Source organism: Macaca fascicularis, chromosome 4 (genome assembly GCF_037993035.2).
Source record: "Macaca fascicularis isolate 582-1 chromosome 4, T2T-MFA8v1.1".
Classification (NCBI taxonomy): domain Eukaryota; kingdom Metazoa; phylum Chordata; class Mammalia; order Primates; family Cercopithecidae; genus Macaca; species Macaca fascicularis.
In genome coordinates, this window is record NC_088378.1 from 13,547,815 (window position 1) to 13,565,105 (window position 17,291).

Here is a 17,291-nt window from a genome sequence, read left to right on the forward strand (position 1 = left end):
GTTCAGCTACTAACTCAAGGACTTGGAGCAAGTCTCACTTCCATGGGCAGTTTCTAATCTGAAAATAGGGTGGGGGTGGTGCCTGAGAAAGGGTGGCAGATGGGGCACGGCTAGATATGATAAAATTTTATGATTCCACAGTATGTATTTCAGATAAGAAAAGAGAGTAAATATTTATACATGAAACATATAGTTCTCTTTTGTTTTGTCTTAGTTTTCACAGTCAATTTTTAGACTCTAATGGCCCAATAAGTATCTATGATTGATGTCAATTTAAAAAAATTTAAGCTTCCTCTAATTATTTGTGATGCTCTTAGAAGAACTCCTAAGTCCAACCTCGGGATAACTGTGTAAACAAAAACATTTATTCAGAAAACATCAAATATAATACTTATTTTTGATCAAAGATTTAAGCTTTGGACCAATCCCTAGCCCCAGTCAAAATTTAATTAATGAAATCAGTAATGTATACTTTTACTGGCCAGAATCAGCATTCCTTTTTACCTAGGTGAGGAATTTCATTATTGAAAAGATAAAACAAAATAGGCCAGGCGCGGTGGCTCACACCTGTAATCCCAATACTTTGGGAGGCCCAGGCAGGCGGATCACTTGAGGTCAGGAGTCTGAGACCAGCCTGGTCAACATGGTGAAATCCAGTCTCTACCAAAAAATGCAAAAAACTAGCTGTGTGTGGTGTCCCAGCTACTCGGGAGGCCGAGGTGGGAGAATCGCCTGAACTCCCACCTGTACTCCACTCACGCCACTGCACTCCAGCCTGGGCAACAGCGAGACCCTGTCTCAAAACAAACGAACAAAACTGAACAAAGCCAAAGTAATAAAACACACACAAAATTCTGCCAGAGTAACAACTGGGAGAAAACTACAGAGGTAACACATGTCATCTCACTGAACATCAGAATTGAATGAGGCCTCCATGTGAGAAAAATATCTGCAAAACTTTACCGATGGATTCTGATGTGGGTCTGAAGAGAACTCTTTGCTGTGAAAGATTTGCCACAGATTTCACAAGTAAATGGCTTCTCACCTAAAAAAAAAAAAAAAAAAAAAAAAAAATTTAACAATATACATTCAGCGTAAGACAAAATCAAAAAAACACTTCGGTTTCACAATATCAACAGAACAAAGGCAATCCCTTCCATAAGCGTAAATGAATGATGCACTAAATATCTACTCTGTAACTAACCTAAGCACTGTGTGCCGAGTGCCAAGAACATACACAGAAATCCTAAGGCATGGTTCTCTTAAAAACCTGAAAACTGCAACAAGGAAGTGAGTTACACCCTATTTACTCCTGTTTTCTCCCCTTAGATACTACAGCCCCTATGCTCTCCTGCCTTATGGCTTGGCTTGGCTAGGTAGCCCACTTGACCCTGAAAGGACTCCTGTGTGCTAGGGTGAGTTATGTATTATTGATGTTTATATCAACCTTCCAAATATATCCAGAATCTGACTCCACTGCTACTCTCTGGTCCACACCACCACCATCTCTTGCCTCCTATGGGGTCTCCGTTTCTGCTCTTGCTTCCCTGCCATAAACTATCAATGTGGCCACCAGAGTGAGCCTTGATGCAGTCAGGTTGTTTTATGCTTGGGCTGCAAATGTTCTGATGATTTCCCACCCCAAGATAAAATCCAAAGTTCTTGGCCTACAAGCGATCATAGATCTGTATCCTGAAAACCCTACTCCTCACCCCAAACTTCCCTGATCTCATCTCAGGGTGTCTCTCCCAGCATGGGTCACTCTCCTTATCTCCTTCAAGTCTCTGTTCACATGTTATTTTATCAGTGAGGCTCCATCACCACCGAGAGCACTACAAACCTTGCCACACACTCTTTAGTCCAAGTCTCCAATTTAGTTTTTCCACAATGCTACTACTGCCTCATATAATGTATAAGTTATTTATTATCCATTTCTCCCTTTTTAAGATAACTTGTGGTACGTCCGCTCCTAGTACCCCAATGCCAAGACTCTGGCCTGGCATGCCGTTTCAGAAACCCCTGCTGAATGAATTTCATGGCAGTGGCACACCTGAGATGCTATAACTGCTCCAGAACCCACCAGGCTTCACTAACACCAGCAAGTACTTATTCAGTGTGTTTGCATGCTGACCATACAATGACAGACCATTCATGTTCCCCAGAAACAAAATTAAGTAATCCTAATGCAGGCAAGAAAACTAAATTGGAAAAAAAGAAAAAAAAAGAAAAAAAGCAAGCAGCAAAATACACTTAACTGGAGAACAGGAGAACAGCATAGGATAAGTACAATTTGAAATGGAAGATGGTCAGTGATGTTCCCTTTCACAGCATCTGAAAATTCAGGCAAGACATTTCTCCACGCTCCATCGAGGCAGAGGACAGCGGTAACAACTTGCACGAATCTGCATCTTTGCATCATGAACTCTTACCACTCCAAAGATTAAAACCGGGCCACTGCCATAACCTGTCTATAGCTTTCTACATCAGAGCGGGCCTTCTCTGATCTTGGTTGGTTTTCTCCCTCTCCAGATTCAAAGACTGAGTACCTGCTGTGTGCTTGTGAGTGTAAAATTCTTGTTGCAGTTTTCAGGTTTTTAAGAGACAGAACGACAACAATCATCCATAACATCGTTAACTATGCCATTTAGCTCCAGCTGAGTTTATATTTCAGAAAGTCAGTCTGATGGCAAATGTTTTTTGAGGGTGTTTAAAATAATGGAAATTCTTTGCAGGAGCAACATCCTGCGGTGGAAGCTCTTTGAGGGAGTGAGCAGGACAGTCGGAAGGCAAACGCCCCTACCCAGGTGAATCTGCAGGGGCCTTCCCACTTAGTGGTTTCTGATCTGTTCCCCCGTGTACAGTTCTACCACCTTCAACGGAGATGCCCATTCCTTAAAATTTGTTTAGTTCTCAAACACTGATAGATCATCAATAAAGTACACAGCTAAGAAACAGAAAAGAAACTTTTCTAATCTACTTGAGGAGATGCACGAACTAATTAAGTAACATAGGGCTGTGTTTCACTGAACATTAAAACAAGTGGCATCAACAATACTGAGTGCAGACAGGGTGCTGGACGGGGTGGGCAGGATCTGGCTAGACTGGAAAGAAGCCTGGGCCAGGGTACTAGTCTAAATAGTATGAGCAGAAGCTGGTGTCAGAAATGACCACACGGTGTGCACCAGGAGCGACAAGGATCCCTCTCAGGAGCCAGGAGGCCAAGGCACCAGGAGCTATGAATTCCGGGCAGGGGACCTGTGGAGCCTCTGGAAGTTTTTAGCAGAATGACATGCTGAAAGTACTAAGAAAATACACCTGTGAATGCTGAGGAGGGTGGGCTGGAGGCAGGAGGACCTCTAAGAGGCTATGCACAAGGCCTGGACCAGGAGGTGGCAGGAGGCAGACGGAGAAGAAGGATAAGGTACTAGGACAGGGCCTGCGGCATGGGCCGGAAAGACGTGTGTTACAAGAGGATCAGACAATAGTGATTAAAGGAAAAGGCAGAGACAGGAGTGTGACGAAAGGTCCCACACAGGGTGACGTCAACAGAAGTACTGAAACAGCTCCAGGGTGTACTTCCAGACCCTCTTCTCAGCAGTTACTTCACCGATCCCAGCCCTACACTTCCCCAATGACTTAAATCCTGGACCCCACTCCAGACAGTATTGATGACTCACTGCTTATTGGCATCACAGCTGGATTTCCCACCCCCACCTGCTGAAACCCAGAATAACTCTCTTGGTTAATGACAACACCACCCAGCCCCTGCCCAGCCAGGCACAACAATCACAGTGACACCTGCCATTCCCTCAGCTGTCACGTTCACCTGGCAGTCCAGTTCCCTCTGTCTAGACCCCTCAGCATCCTGCCTCCCACTGTGGACCACAGCTTTGTTTTTCTTTAAAAATTACTGTGTTCATTGTAAAAGAACCAAATATTCAAAATACAAAGAATATTAAAACTTCCCCATTATTCTCATCTCTTGAGATAACCAGTTAACAATGGCGAATATCTTTACAGACAAATCTGTTTATTTGCGGTCTTACTCTGTGAGGTCATCCAGTGCATGTCATTTGTCACATCAGTAAAGCCACACCGCCATTTTAAAAGCCTGTGCTGTGTACCATTGTGTATACTGCCCCAAATTTACCTACCTAATCCCCTCCGGGGACATTTAGGTGGCTGTTAAGCTTGTTAAGTTATAAACAATGCTGCTTATGATGAATATCCTTAGGCAAACATCTTTTCACAATTGTGTGGTTTATGTTTTGGTAAGGATTGCAAAACTTCCTTCCAGAGGGTTCCCAAATTATATTCCCACCAACAATAAATAAAGATGTGCATTTCCTCAAGTACTTGACAATCTTGGCAAAAAAGGGACACACGTCCATAACTGTGGATAGCATGGTTCAACACCTGTGTACTTGGCATTCTTATGTGGTCTTCGCCGTTTCCCGTCCTGTGGTCACATCTCTGCTTTGGCTCTGACCACGCCATACTGTTTCATAATAGATGGCATGTAGACTCTGTAAGGGTATGTTATGGTGAGGAGCCCCCAGGTCTCAGGAATATGGGAAGACCCCCAGGTCTCAACATTAATGGATGGTCTCAACACACAGTTGAGGAGATTTGGGAAGCTTCAACTTCAAGTCACAATGAGGCTGTGAATAGAACTGTGACTTACTGAACTTTATCATGTGTTCCCAGGCAGGGCCATCTACCTGTGAGTAGGAGCCCTCAGAGCAGAATCAGTGTTTACGGAACACCATCCAGGAACAGGGACACTGGCGGGGTGGGACTGTGCTGTGGGGTCAGAGGTCACTCACCAGGCTTCTCTGTGGCCTGGGCTAATTCCCTTGACTTGATCCCAGCTCACCATGCAATCTTCTGATCACTAACTTGGCTTTCGGGTACACTAATGTGAGGAAGGAGGTGCTGTGGTGTAATCCAGAAAGGTGTAATCCCTTTGTTGAGTTGACATATTCTCTGGTTTATCAGTCTTGTGAACTCACTTGGCTTGACTGGGTCCCTGTAAACCTGACCAGCGCCAGCTACGAGGACAAGATGTGAGCAGGAGGGCCTGAGATGTGGTGATCCGGCATGTACTGCTTATCTGCCTGATACTCTGCCTCTAGTCAAAATGTGTCCATCTCCCCTCACTGGGGATGCTCTCCCAGGAAAGAGAACATCTCTAATTTGCCCTTGACTTCTCCAGTGCTTGGTGCAGGACATCTAACCCAGAGACAGTGTGTGCCTAAACATCTAAGAGATGAATGACGGTTCATCTCTGAGATGAAGTCTTGGTTTCCAACTGAGCATGGCCCTGAGGGCAGGACTGGCACTTCTCACCCTGGCTGCGCTCAATGCCCAGGGAGCAGGGAAATGGCACACCAATGCCCTTCACCAACATTGAAGCAGATTCCCCACACTGATGTAGGAACAGATGGGTCATAGCTGTTGTTGAAGAGCCCCAATTTTTTGACAGGTTCAATTTATTTTCATATTTCTAAGTCATGCAAACCACTTTACAGAGGCCCATCTATCTCCTTTTTAACTCATCACACATCTTCCACTTTCTGTTCTGCTTCTCAAAGTTGACAGGCTGAGAAGAGTTTGCTGGAATTACAGTGGGGAGGTCTTCTGTTCCTTTTCATCCCCACTTCAAGTCCTACTGCTGCTCACAAAGACCAGAAACCTCACTCCCCCTTACACTCAGACAACAAAACCAAGGGGAAGTGTCTCCTCTGGCACTGCTCAGCATGACCAAGCCAGCTCCACTATCCTCCACCATCGCTGTCTCCCTAGGGAGCTCAGCACAGCACCACATACTATTTGCAGGCACATGTGTACATGTGGAAATCCAGAGCTCTGGCTGCATCTCTTCCCTGAACTCTCCAGACCTGGAAATCTAATGATCTACCCCACACCTGCACATGGATGTCAAATAGACACCAGCCAGTCCACCGTGTAACTCCTGATCTGTTCTTCTTAGTCTTCCCCAGTTTTTCCTCCTTCCAGTGGCTTTTGCCTCCTCTTTCAACTCCCACATCCAATCAGGAGCAAATCACATGGATTCTTCCTTGGAATACATCCAGAACTGGACCACTTGACACCACCTCTGCTGCTACCGTGCTGTTCCAAGCCCAACTACCGCACAGCCTCCTAATGGGTCTCTCTGCCTCCACCCTGGCCTCGCCCCCCGCCCCCCACAGGGCGGCTAGAGTGACCCTATTATAACCCTAAGGCATGCCACGTCACTTATCTCAGTAAAGCCACCTCCCTCAGAATAAAATCCAGTCTTTATTGTGGTCTTCAAAGTACTTCAGCCCGAGTGTACTCTACAATTGTTGAGGGGTACTTTGAAAAACACCAAGTCCCAGGCTCCACCCAGGTGAAGTCAGTCAGAATCTTGGAGGTTGGGACAAGGCTTTTTTAAAACCTCCCCAGGTGGTTAAAAAGCATGCAGCTAAACTGAGAACATCCACCTACACTAGGACTTCCTACTCCCAGCTCTCGGGTCGCCTCGGTGCTCCTCCCGGCATGTCTCCAGCATGGCAAAAACATTCCTGCCCAAGGGCCCTGTGCCCAGGGCTCCCCCTGCCTAGAATGCTCTCTCCTGGGCATCCTCAATGGCTGGCTGGCTCACTCCCCCACTGCATTCTCATCTCCATCCAAGACGCCACCTCATCTGTGAGACCTTCCCAAACCAGTCTGCACATGAAAGGGCAGCTCTCCTTCCCACACTTTGCCCCCTTACCTTGCATTTTATTACTCAATGCACTCACAACACCTAATGTGTTATACACTTGTTTGTACTCTGTCTTCCCTATTGAATGTCGGCCCCTTAAGGCAGGGGCCTGTCCATCTCATTCACTGCTGTATCCTCAAAGCCTAAAACAGTGTCTAGTTCCCAGTAAGTGCTCAGTAAATGTGTTAAAATCCATATCCTATGAAGTGTTTATTGAATTTAAGAAGAAAAACTTGTATTTAAATAACAACGTCCAGGCCAGGCACAGTGGCTCACGTCTGTAATCCCAGCGCTTTGGGAGGCTGGGAGGGTGGATCACTGGAGGCCAGGAGTTCGGGTGAGACCAGCCTGGCCAACATGCCAAAACCCTGTCTATACTAAAAAAAACAAAAATTAGTTAAACGTGGTGGTGCACATCTGTAGTCCCAGCTACTTGGGAGGCTGAGGCAGGAGAATTGCTTGAACCCGGCAGGCAGAGGTTACAGTGAGCTGAGATCGCACCATTGCACTACAGCCTGGGCAAGAGAGTGAGACAGTGACTCTAAAAAAAAAAAAAAAAAAAAGTCCAAAGCACCATAAATCAATTTGCTACTTAGATAATTCCAGTAGACAACAGAATTATTAAATAACCTGTAATGGCAAGTTTTTCTTAGAAAATCTGATAGACTTATTTTTAACATATGTTCTTTGCCAAAAGGTATAAAAGATCCAATTTTCTGATCTTACATAAAAAAACTGACCTGCCCTAATCAATGCTGCCTCCTCGTCATCTCTGAAACTGATTTTTCTGGAGGCGGTGCTGCTTAAGCTTAAGTGTTGGTTTTAGGGGAGAAAGTGGAAAAATTCTCAGTGTCTATGCTACATTTGTGTCTGTTACATTTGGCTATCTTTTCTAAAAAAATTATCTTGGGGCGGGCGTGGTGGCTCACGCCTGTAATCCCAGCACTCTGGGAGACCAAGGCGGGCGGATCACAAGGTCAAGAGATCGAGACCATCCTGGCCAACATGGTGAAACCCCGTCTCTACTAAAAATACAAAAAAAAATCAGCTGGGCGTGGTGGCGCGCACCTATAGTCCCAGGTACTAGGGAGGCTGAGGCAGGAGAATCACTTGAACCCGGGAGGCGGAGGTTGCAGTGACCCAAGATGGCGCCACTGCACTCCAGCCTGGCAACAGAGCAAGACTGTCTCAAAAAAAAAAAAAAATTATCTTGCTGGGCATGGTGGCTCATGCTTATCATCTCAGCATTTTGGGAGGCTCAGACAGGAGGATTGCTTGAGCTCAGGAGCTCAAGACCAGTCTGGGCAACATAGTGGGATCCATCTCTACAAAAAACTAAAAAGTAAAAAATTAGGTAGGTGTGGTGGTGTGCACCTGTGGTCCCATCTACTCAGAAGGCTGAGGTGGGAGGATCACCTCAGCCCAGGAGGTCGAGGCTGTGGTAAGCTGTGATCATGCCACTGCACTCTAGCCTGGATGACAGTGTGAGCCCTTATCTAAAAAAAAAAAAAAGTCTTGATATCATCTTCAATGCTGAAGTAAATTAAGAGTGAAGCACAGAAGCAGACTCAGTCTCACTATTCTGTGGTATTAAATGAATTGTGACATAGGAATAGCGCTCAGTGAGTGATCTCCGTTTTGCTCATCTACAAGAGATGTGATTTCCCCAAAGACAGTGCTGACAACATTCTGCCTTCAACGTTTAACTTATCTTCTTCCACAACTCCCATCCAATTTATAATAAACGTTTCCAAACACAGGCTGGGCAGGGCACTCACAGAAAGTACTTCATTCTTCACTCTCCTGAAAACCTCCCGTGTACCGGGGGAACAGACGAGGTGGAGTTTTACCTGTGTGTGTTCGCAGATGTTTCTTCAGCTGAGACACATCCATGAATTTGCGATGGCAGTCTTTGCATTCCGGTAATGAGTGTCCTTGTCGCAACAATAAAAAAAGTGTCAGTGCATATATGCTCTCCCTGCACTTTCTTCAGTGATTTGTGTTAAAGCACTTCCCTGAAAAATAATCACTTTAAATATAGTACTTTAACAACGAAAATTTTTTCATTAATTTGGTAACAGTTAATATTTTCCTAAGCACCTCAACTCACTGCCTCCTCCGAAAGAGATAGGATCCTTCCAATTCTAAATGTAGTCTCTCCTTTTCTCCTCAAAGTATTGGTGTGACTGAGGCCACAAATGACCTCCAATGACACTTGCAACCCACATTCATTTCTTATCAGTTGGCAGGAGAAAGGACAACAGAAAGAAGGACAACAGGTAGAACCAGGGGAGAGAAAGCCTGGGCTGACAGCCGCGGGGTGATGATGTCTGTGCCTAGGCACCACTAACAACCATTCACTGAAGCTCCCTTGGGCAAGTGGCACTTCTGAAAGATGCCAATTCTGTAGGGTTTCTGTGTGTGGCATCAAAACTGTAGTATACAAATAAAACATAATTCACATGGTGGCAGACAATAACATAAAAACATGTAATTTAGACTCTCAAGGCACTTTTCCCTAAATACCCATTTATCACCTACAATACGAACCTAACATTTCAGAAACAATTTTTATTTGCATTTCTCTCCCCCCAATCTAAATGTTCTCACTTTACCGTACCTGTATGAACTCGGTAATGGCTCTTTAGTTGTCTGTTCTGGCTGAAATATTTTCCACATTGATCACAGGTAAAAGACTTCTGTCCTGCCAAAAAAACCAAAACACTAAAACTTGCAAAAAAGTATAAAGATCTGGAATGCTCACTAATAAGGTAAATACTACAGTGGGTCCAGGTCCCCATTTTCTACAAATGATACAAGTGACCTGTTTACAAACCCAGAAGCCTTCAATCTACCACAGAAACATAAATGTGCAAAGGTATGTAAGGCAATAGGGAGTAGTGGAGACTGGGGTAGAACTGGAGAATTTAAGTTTCCCCCAAAGGCGTTCAAAGTAAAATAATTCTAAACTTTGTAGTTTCATAAAACATGCTGGCACACCAAACTCCCAGCAGCCAGTTTATAAGCTCTAGTTTAAGGATCAGTGCAGAACTCTAAACTGCACTCAGACAGATGCAAACTCCTGTCTTTCAATAACCCCACGTTGGAAATGATACTGGGCTGAGAAAACACCGTTTAGGTGTTGGTAATGCCCACCCTGGGGAATGGGAATCTGGTGACAGCTGGCCCTCTGGGCAAGTCCCATTACCTGAGTGCAGGCTCATGTGCTCCAGCAGTGAGTGCTTGGTGGTCAGAGCCTTGCTGCACACGGTGCAGGTGTACGGTCGCTCGCCTGTGTGCATCCTGGTGTGGACCTGTAGCGAGTGCTTCTGGGCAAAGCCTTTTCCACACTCATTACATTTGAAAGGTCGCTCCCCTGGAAGAAGAGCCCAGAAGCATGGCGTAAGAAAGAATCCACACATTTTTGTCTCTCCCCAATTAAAATCATAAAGGATTTTTCTTAGAAGGCACACATCCAAAAGGCCAACAATGGACACGAGACATCAGCAATAAAATTTTGGAAGCTGGAACAGATGAATCTGAAGCCAGCCGTGGGGAGCACTAATATAAACTCTATATATATGTATGTTTTGGTAACAGGGTCTCACTCTATCATCCAGGCTGGAGTGCAGTGGCATTACCATAGCTCACTATAGCCTCAGCCTCCTGGCAACAAATGATTCTCCCACCTCAGCCTCCTGAGTAGCTGGGATACAGGTATGTGCCACCACCACACCCAGCTGATTTTTTAATTGTAACTTTAATTTTTTTTTAGAGATGAGATCTCACTATGTTGCCCAGGCAGGTCTCCAACTCCTGGGCTCAAGCAATCTTCCTGCCTCTGCCTCCCTAATTGCTAGGATTATAGGCATGAGCTACCACACCCAGCCCAATACAACCTAATTTTTAAGACACAATCTCCAAAAGGCTCAGGAATTGGTGGCACCTGCTATCTCTAGAAACAGGGGTGAGGGAGGGTAAATGAAAGTCTGTTTCAAAGGTACTCAGACCCCTGATCAAATCTTCCATTTTACACAGCCTGGAGACTGTCCCTCTCCCCAAAAGAGGATGGAGTGTTCTCTGAGGAAGGTTAAGAAAAAGGGGTCTCTGGATTAGGGGTTTCTAGGCACAGTTGAGTTGGAATTACCACAGGGAGAGTAAGTCAACATTTCCATCTGGGATGATGAGACTCCCCCACTCCTTCTTCCCTCTCCTGCCCTAGCCACAGGCGGGCAGCCAGGCCTAGTGCCTCCAAGTGGGAGAGTAGAAGCGTCTTCCACTGGAACGTGATGGTCCAAGGTGAGAAAGCAAAGATGTGGAAGCCTGGCACCTGGCACCAGCAAGGACATGGGGCACAGCCACACCACCTCCAGTGAGGTTATGACAGGCCTGCATAACAACTGTTTCAGTACTGACTGAGTGGATAAGTTAAATATTAAAAGCCAGTGCCTTTAAAGGAAGGCTGGAATGTAACAAAAGCCTACCAAGAGTTTTGCCCAGGCTTCTCCTGGGCCTTAAAGCATGACAAAATAACAAAGGAATTCTTAACGGGACCCATTTAGGATTAAACAAGTTTTATTGGGGATCTGAAGGAACTCCCCAAACTTCCTTGATTTAGCGGAAGATAAGGGTAATCACCCCAGCACCTAGACCCACTTCGATTAAGTAAACTTACTGAGGCCCCAGAAGAAGGTCTTTGGGACGCAGACCTTAGTTATAGATTAAAGGAAGTTAATCGCCTGTGTCTTTAGAGGAACGCACACTTACATGTAGACATACAGCTCGGGAGGTATATAAGCGCTGAAAAGCTGCAGTTTTGAGTTGCTCTGGCGGTAACTTCCAGGCCTTCTCCCTGTAACCGGTTACAGAAAGAAACCTCTCATCCTCCCCAGTTCATCTGCATCTCGTCACTGGCCACGAGAAATAGCAGCCTGACCCTCAGTGTGATCTGGGAACAAGGTCACAGTTTTACAGGCTCTCTCGTACAAAAAAATTAGCCAGGCACGGCGGTGCTGCCTGTAATCCCAGCTACCTGGGAGGCTGAGGCAGGAGAACCACTCGAACTCGGGAGGCAGAGGTTGCTGCGCTGATCAGAGATCACGCCATTGCACTCCAGCCTGGGCAACAGAGTAAGAAATAAATAAAATACAGGCTCTCGCCACACACACAGCATTGCCAGTAGCTTTTAGCAACCCACTCTTACATATGATTAAATATGATTTTTAAACAACCACCAGGCACTCAAGGAAAGCCTTTTGTAGTAGTGACAGATAAACAAGCAAGAAGGAAAAAAAAAAGCAACTTGCCTCCAGTGAGGAAAATGTTGTTATCATTAACATGCTCACAGAAGTAAGATATTACATTGTGAAATAAAAAGATCATTCACGGCCGGGCGCGGTGGCTCAGGCCTGTGATCCCAGCACTTTGGGAGGCCGAGACGGGCGGATCACGAGGTCAGGAGATCGAGACCATCCTGGCTAACACGGTGAAACCCCGTCTCTACTAAAAAAACAAAAAACTAGCCGGGCGTGGTGGCGGGCGCCTGTAGTCCCAGCTACTCGGGAGGCTGAGGCAGGAGAACGGCGTGAACCCGGGAGGCGGAGCTTGCAGTGAGCTGAGATCTGGCCACTGCACTCCAGCCTGGGCGACAGAGCGAGACTCCGTCTCAAAAAAAAAAAAAAAAAAGATCATTCACATTAAAACATTTAAAAAACAAAAAGCTCCTAAAGGGGGAAAAAAAATAAGAGTTGAAACAGAAAACCTCAAAGGGCTGAAAAACAAAGTGGAAATCCCCCAGAAGGAAGGGCCAAAAATGATGGAAAATATAAGAGAAAATAAAGTTAGAACAGAGGAAACACAGCGGGGAAATCATCTATGAAATAACTCAAGATTTTCCGGAACTGAAAGACAGTTTCCAAACCTTATGAATCTACCTGGTATCTACCCAGATGGAAGAAAACAGATCCATACTAAAGTGATGGGCTGCAAAATTCAGAATACAGGTGCTGCCTGAATTATGACAGGACTACATCTCAACAAACCCATCATACTGAAAATATCATAAGAAAAAATGCACTTAATACAGAGTACTGTATGAATGCCCCAAATGCAGAGTACTGGTCACTTACCCAGGTGACTGTGTGGCCCAGCATGGCATGAGAGGATCATACTGAATATTACTAGACCAGGAAAAGATCAAAACTCAGAATTCAAAGTACAGTTTCTGTTGAATGTGTACTGCTTTCACACCATTGTAAAGTTGAAAAATTGAACCACTATGAGTCGTGGACTGTCTGTACTGGGGACATAAGGGAAGATCGATCCTACATGCTTTTTCTTAAGTCTTGCATAATGATTTAACTCCAAACTACGTCCATATAAATCTTTGATAAAAACAGCCAGCTGGGCACAGTGGCGCAAGCCTGTAATCCCAGTACTCTGGGAGGCCAAGGCAGGCAGATCATGAGGTCAGGAGTTCGAGACCAGCCTGACCAACATGGTGAAACCCCATCTCTACTAAAAATACAAAAAATTAGCTGGGTGTGGTGGCGTGTGCCTGTAATCCCAGATACTCAGGAGGCTGAGGCAGGAGAATGGCTTGAACTCGGGAGGCGGAGGTTGTGGTGAGCTAGATCGCGCCACTGCACCCTAGCCTGGGCGACAGAGCGAGAATCCATCTCAAAAAAAAAAGTCAATATATAACCCATTACAGTTCAATAAATATTTCTCAAGTATCTACTTTTTTCAAAGTACCAGAATTCAAGGTCTTCAACCTATCAGTAGCTAAAGTCTTTAGGGAGCTTTTAAAAGCACCAAGGTTCCAGATTAATCAGAAGCTCTGGGGTTGAGGCTTAGGCACTGGTAGTTTTAGAAGCTCCCTAAGTGATTCTAATTTGCAGGCTGAGAACCACAGCACCAGATGCTGCTGGATCACAGGAGAAGACTTAAGCACCAGTCCCTATACTTCAGCTTACAATTAAGTTGAGGGATGTACAAGTGGTAACAACAATCTGACCCAAAGCAGAGTGGGTTTTAAGCACCAGAAAGGGCTCAAAGAAGGAAGAGATTTCTCGCTAGGACTGTAGTGTCCAATATGGTAGCCACTAGCCACATGTGGTTATTCAAATTTAAATGAATTAAAATAAAATTAAAAATTCAGTTTCTCAGTCACGCTAGCCACAGTTCAGTGCTCAAAAACCACATGTGGTTACTGGCCACCATATTGGGCAGCGCAGATGTAGGAACATTTCCATCATCACAGAAGGGTCCCCATTGGTCAGCGCTGGGCTAGAGGGACCAAAAACAAGAAGGTATTTAAAGTCAGATAGCTGAGTTAGAAAGTGGTCCACACAGACTTGGACAAAAGCACGGTTTGGTCAAGATGAAGAATGTTCAAGAATCAGAAAGCAGAGTACACTGGGCTAGATTTTGATAAGCAGACATTAAAGGCTTCATTCAACAACTACAAATGAGAGGGGTTCTTGAATCAGGCTACCTGGGTTCAATCCCAGCTCTGTCACTCATGGGCGACTCTGGCAAGCTATTTAGGCTCCCCAGAACTTGGTTGCTTCCTCTGTAAACTATGCACTTTAGCAACCCTCTCTTACATATGAGTAAATACGATTTTAATCATACAATGTACAATGAGGATATTACCTACCTTGCAGGATTGTGGAGAAAATTAAGTGCAATAACATGTATAAAGGCTTTATTACAATGCCCATCATACAGAAGTTGCATAGTAAATGAAAGCTGTTATTATCATCCCTACTCCCAATTCTGAAACACACTGCAATCAGCTTTGAAAGCATCATTACCTGTGTGGCTCCTCTGGTGGATTGCTAAAAAGTGATTGTACTTAAAGACCTTGCCACAGTCTTTACAACGGGCCTCAGGGCCTCCAGGGCGCTTTCTCCTTCCACAGATCCTCTTGGCTGAACCACGGTCCTCTTGATCCCCAACAAGTTTGTAATCTTTAAGTTTGACGGATCTCCAAATCCTCCGCTTGCTGTACCGACTCTGGCTTGCCGGGCCATCCTGGGTCTTGGGATCATAGTTCTCATCTTTTTCAACTGGCATTTCCTCCTCTCTACTTGGCTCACAAGTAGGCTCCGATTCTTCCTTTTCTTTCGCTGCAATCTGCTTATTCAGTACACTACTGTCTCCTTTAACCACGAAGTTTTGTCTATTCTGAACTGAATTGTTCACTCTTAACTGTATTTCTTCCTCTGCAGCCAGTTCTGACTTCTCCTCCTGCAATGTATTGACTTTTTTTGGTCTTCCCCGTTTCCGCTTTGGAGGATCGTTTTTCTTATTAGAGATAACAACCACTGGGGCACCAGCAGTGTTCAAAGTTGTTGGCTTTGGGGAGCTATGATTATTTTGGAAGTCTGTGTAAGCCTTTACCAGGTCATAGACTTTTAAGAACTGAGCAGTAGCCAGGATTTGTTCTGTACTTTTCTCACTGGCATGGAGATAACCTGTGTAGATAAATTCCAGCAGGATACCAAAGGTGTCGGCAACCATGCCTTCCAGCATATAAATGGACTGGCCGATTTCCCCCTCTTCTGCGAACATCATTGAGAAGTATTCACTACTGGCAGCAAGTAAGGCTTTGTGGGCCCGGAAATGGACATTCTCCACGATTAAAGTAATGTCACAGAGGAAGCCTTTCTTCCTCTGATCCTCAAAACTGGCCAGGACAGTGTCACTGTGAGCGTCCGAGTGTACAACAAGCTGCCCAGAAGGCTCTGGCGATGTTTCTGCCATTTTCTTCAGAAGCCACGAAGGGTTAAATCTGAAATAAGAAAACAAGGTTTAAAAAGGAGGAAGCACTGTCTAAAAGGTTAATGCCAGCCCACATGAACTTCCTATTCACTTCACATCATTAACTGAATTTTACCATTACCATTTTTAATTGTCTGTCTACATACTTAGCTCTGGGCTCGGGCACAGTGACTCAGGCCTGTAATCTCAGCACTTTGGGAGGCCGAAGCGGGTGGATCACTTGAGACCAGCCTGGGCAACATAGCAAGAATCCATCTACACAAAAAATACAAAAATTAGCCTGGCGTGGGGGTGCCCGCCTGTGGTCCCAGCTACTCGGGAGGCTGAGGCAGTAGCATCACCTGAGCCTGGGAGTTCGAGGCTGCAGTGAGCCGTGATCGTGCCACTGCACTCCAGCCTAGGCGACAGAACAAGACCACCCACCTCAAAAAACAAAAACCAAAAAAACTTAGCTCGGGGTTCTTTTCTTTTCTTTTTTTGAGACGATGTCTCACTCTGTCGCCCAGGTTGGAGTGCAGTGGCGCAATCTCGGCTCACTGCAACCTCCGCCTCCCGGGTTCAAGCAGCTCTCTCCCTCAGCCTCCTGCCGCACATTACCTAGCTGAGTGACTCTCCAGTATTCATGGAACGGTTCGGGGTCTATCTTCTCTAAAATGAAGGAATGGGATCAACCATCTCCAAAATCCTCCACAGCACGAACTTTCTATGGTTGCACAACTATCTCAAGGAGATCGAAGCTGCCTCCATCTCCCAGATTATTAGCCATTTAGTGTGTGGGAACCAATGTGAAGAGTGAAGAAATGTGCATGTGCAAAGCGAATGTGAGGTAGCTGCAATAAAATACTAATAACGTAAGCTGCGTGGGGCCACCACACAAACTGGGCGCGGCGCGGAGCCCCCGGAGGCCCGAGCAGGGGGAGGAGGCGTGGAAAGACCCCCACCTCCCCGCCCAGGCCCCGCGGGCCCGACTGGGGAGCAGACGGCGGGGGAGGAGTCGGTGCCGTAGACCTACCTCTCAGGGGCACCCGGTGGGGTCCGGGTCGCTGCCAGCTCACCCGGCGGCCTGGCGGGAGACCCGCGCAGGGCCCCGCCGGCCCTCCACTCCGCCCCGCCCGCCTCTGGGGCTTGTGCGCCGCACCGGTTTCTGCCCCTGCGCTGCCGCCGCAGCCACAGCCACAGCCAACCCGGAAGCGCGGCGGCAAGAGCCGCTTGCGCACGGACGCCGGACCACGTGGCCCGCAGAGGCGCCCCTGGAGGTGGGGGCCACGAGAGCGGCGGGGCGGGGCGGGGCGGGGCGGGGCGGGGCGGGGCGGGGCGCGCGCGGCGCGGCGGCAGTTCGAGGGTTGGGGCGTGGAAGGGGCGGGGAGGGGTTAGGCGGGGCGAGAGTGCAGGCCCGGGGTCGTGGGTCCCGGGGGGCGGCGGGGCGGGGGGGCGAGACGGCAGGCCCCGGGCCTCGCCCCGGGCTTGGGGGCCGGGGCCGGAGCAGGGCGTGGAGGGGCGAGGCGGGGGCGCGGCTTCGGAAGAGGGACAGTGGCCTGGGCGGGGCGCGGCCGAGGTCCTGCGTGTGGCACTGCGGTGGAGCCCAGACAGGAGCGACTTTTGCGGTGGATTGGGGGCAATGGACAGGAGAGGCGTTGTGACCCCTCCCTTTGGGAAGTTTTATATCGTATTAAACTGTTAGCTCAACGCCGATACCTTAATCAATTTTCTCTTTTCTCCGACACTGAATCTGGTGTTAAGTTCTTGAATGTATAAA

At 46.8% G+C, this 17,291-nt stretch overlaps 1 protein-coding gene across 6 annotated transcripts in view; it reads right to left on the bottom strand.

The window, feature by feature from the left end:
• The window catches only part of ZBTB24 (zinc finger and BTB domain containing 24), an 18,227-nt gene extending 1,506 nt beyond the window's left edge, over positions 1-16,721 (bottom strand). The window contains exons 1-6 of one of the 6 annotated variants that reach the window (XR_012433348.1): positions 16,548-16,721; positions 14,566-15,545; positions 9,957-10,124; positions 9,369-9,447; positions 8,599-8,682; positions 964-1,045 (exon numbers count right to left, since the gene is read on the bottom strand). Coding sequence is in view for 2 of the 6 variants with exons in the window: in XM_045391676.3 (XP_045247611.1) it covers positions 964-1,045; positions 8,599-8,682; positions 9,369-9,452; positions 9,957-10,124; positions 14,566-15,517 (1,370 nt within the window). In the remaining 4 variants the exon portion in view is untranslated. Of the gene's footprint in view, positions 1-963; positions 1,046-8,598; positions 8,764-9,368; positions 9,453-9,956; positions 10,125-14,565; positions 15,546-15,681; positions 15,793-16,547 lie in introns of those variants that run through there. The other 5 variants (XR_012433349.1, XR_012433347.1, XR_012433350.1 and 2 more) reach the window with 5 other exon arrangements.
• Between the last annotated feature and the right edge of the window lie 570 nt (positions 16,722-17,291).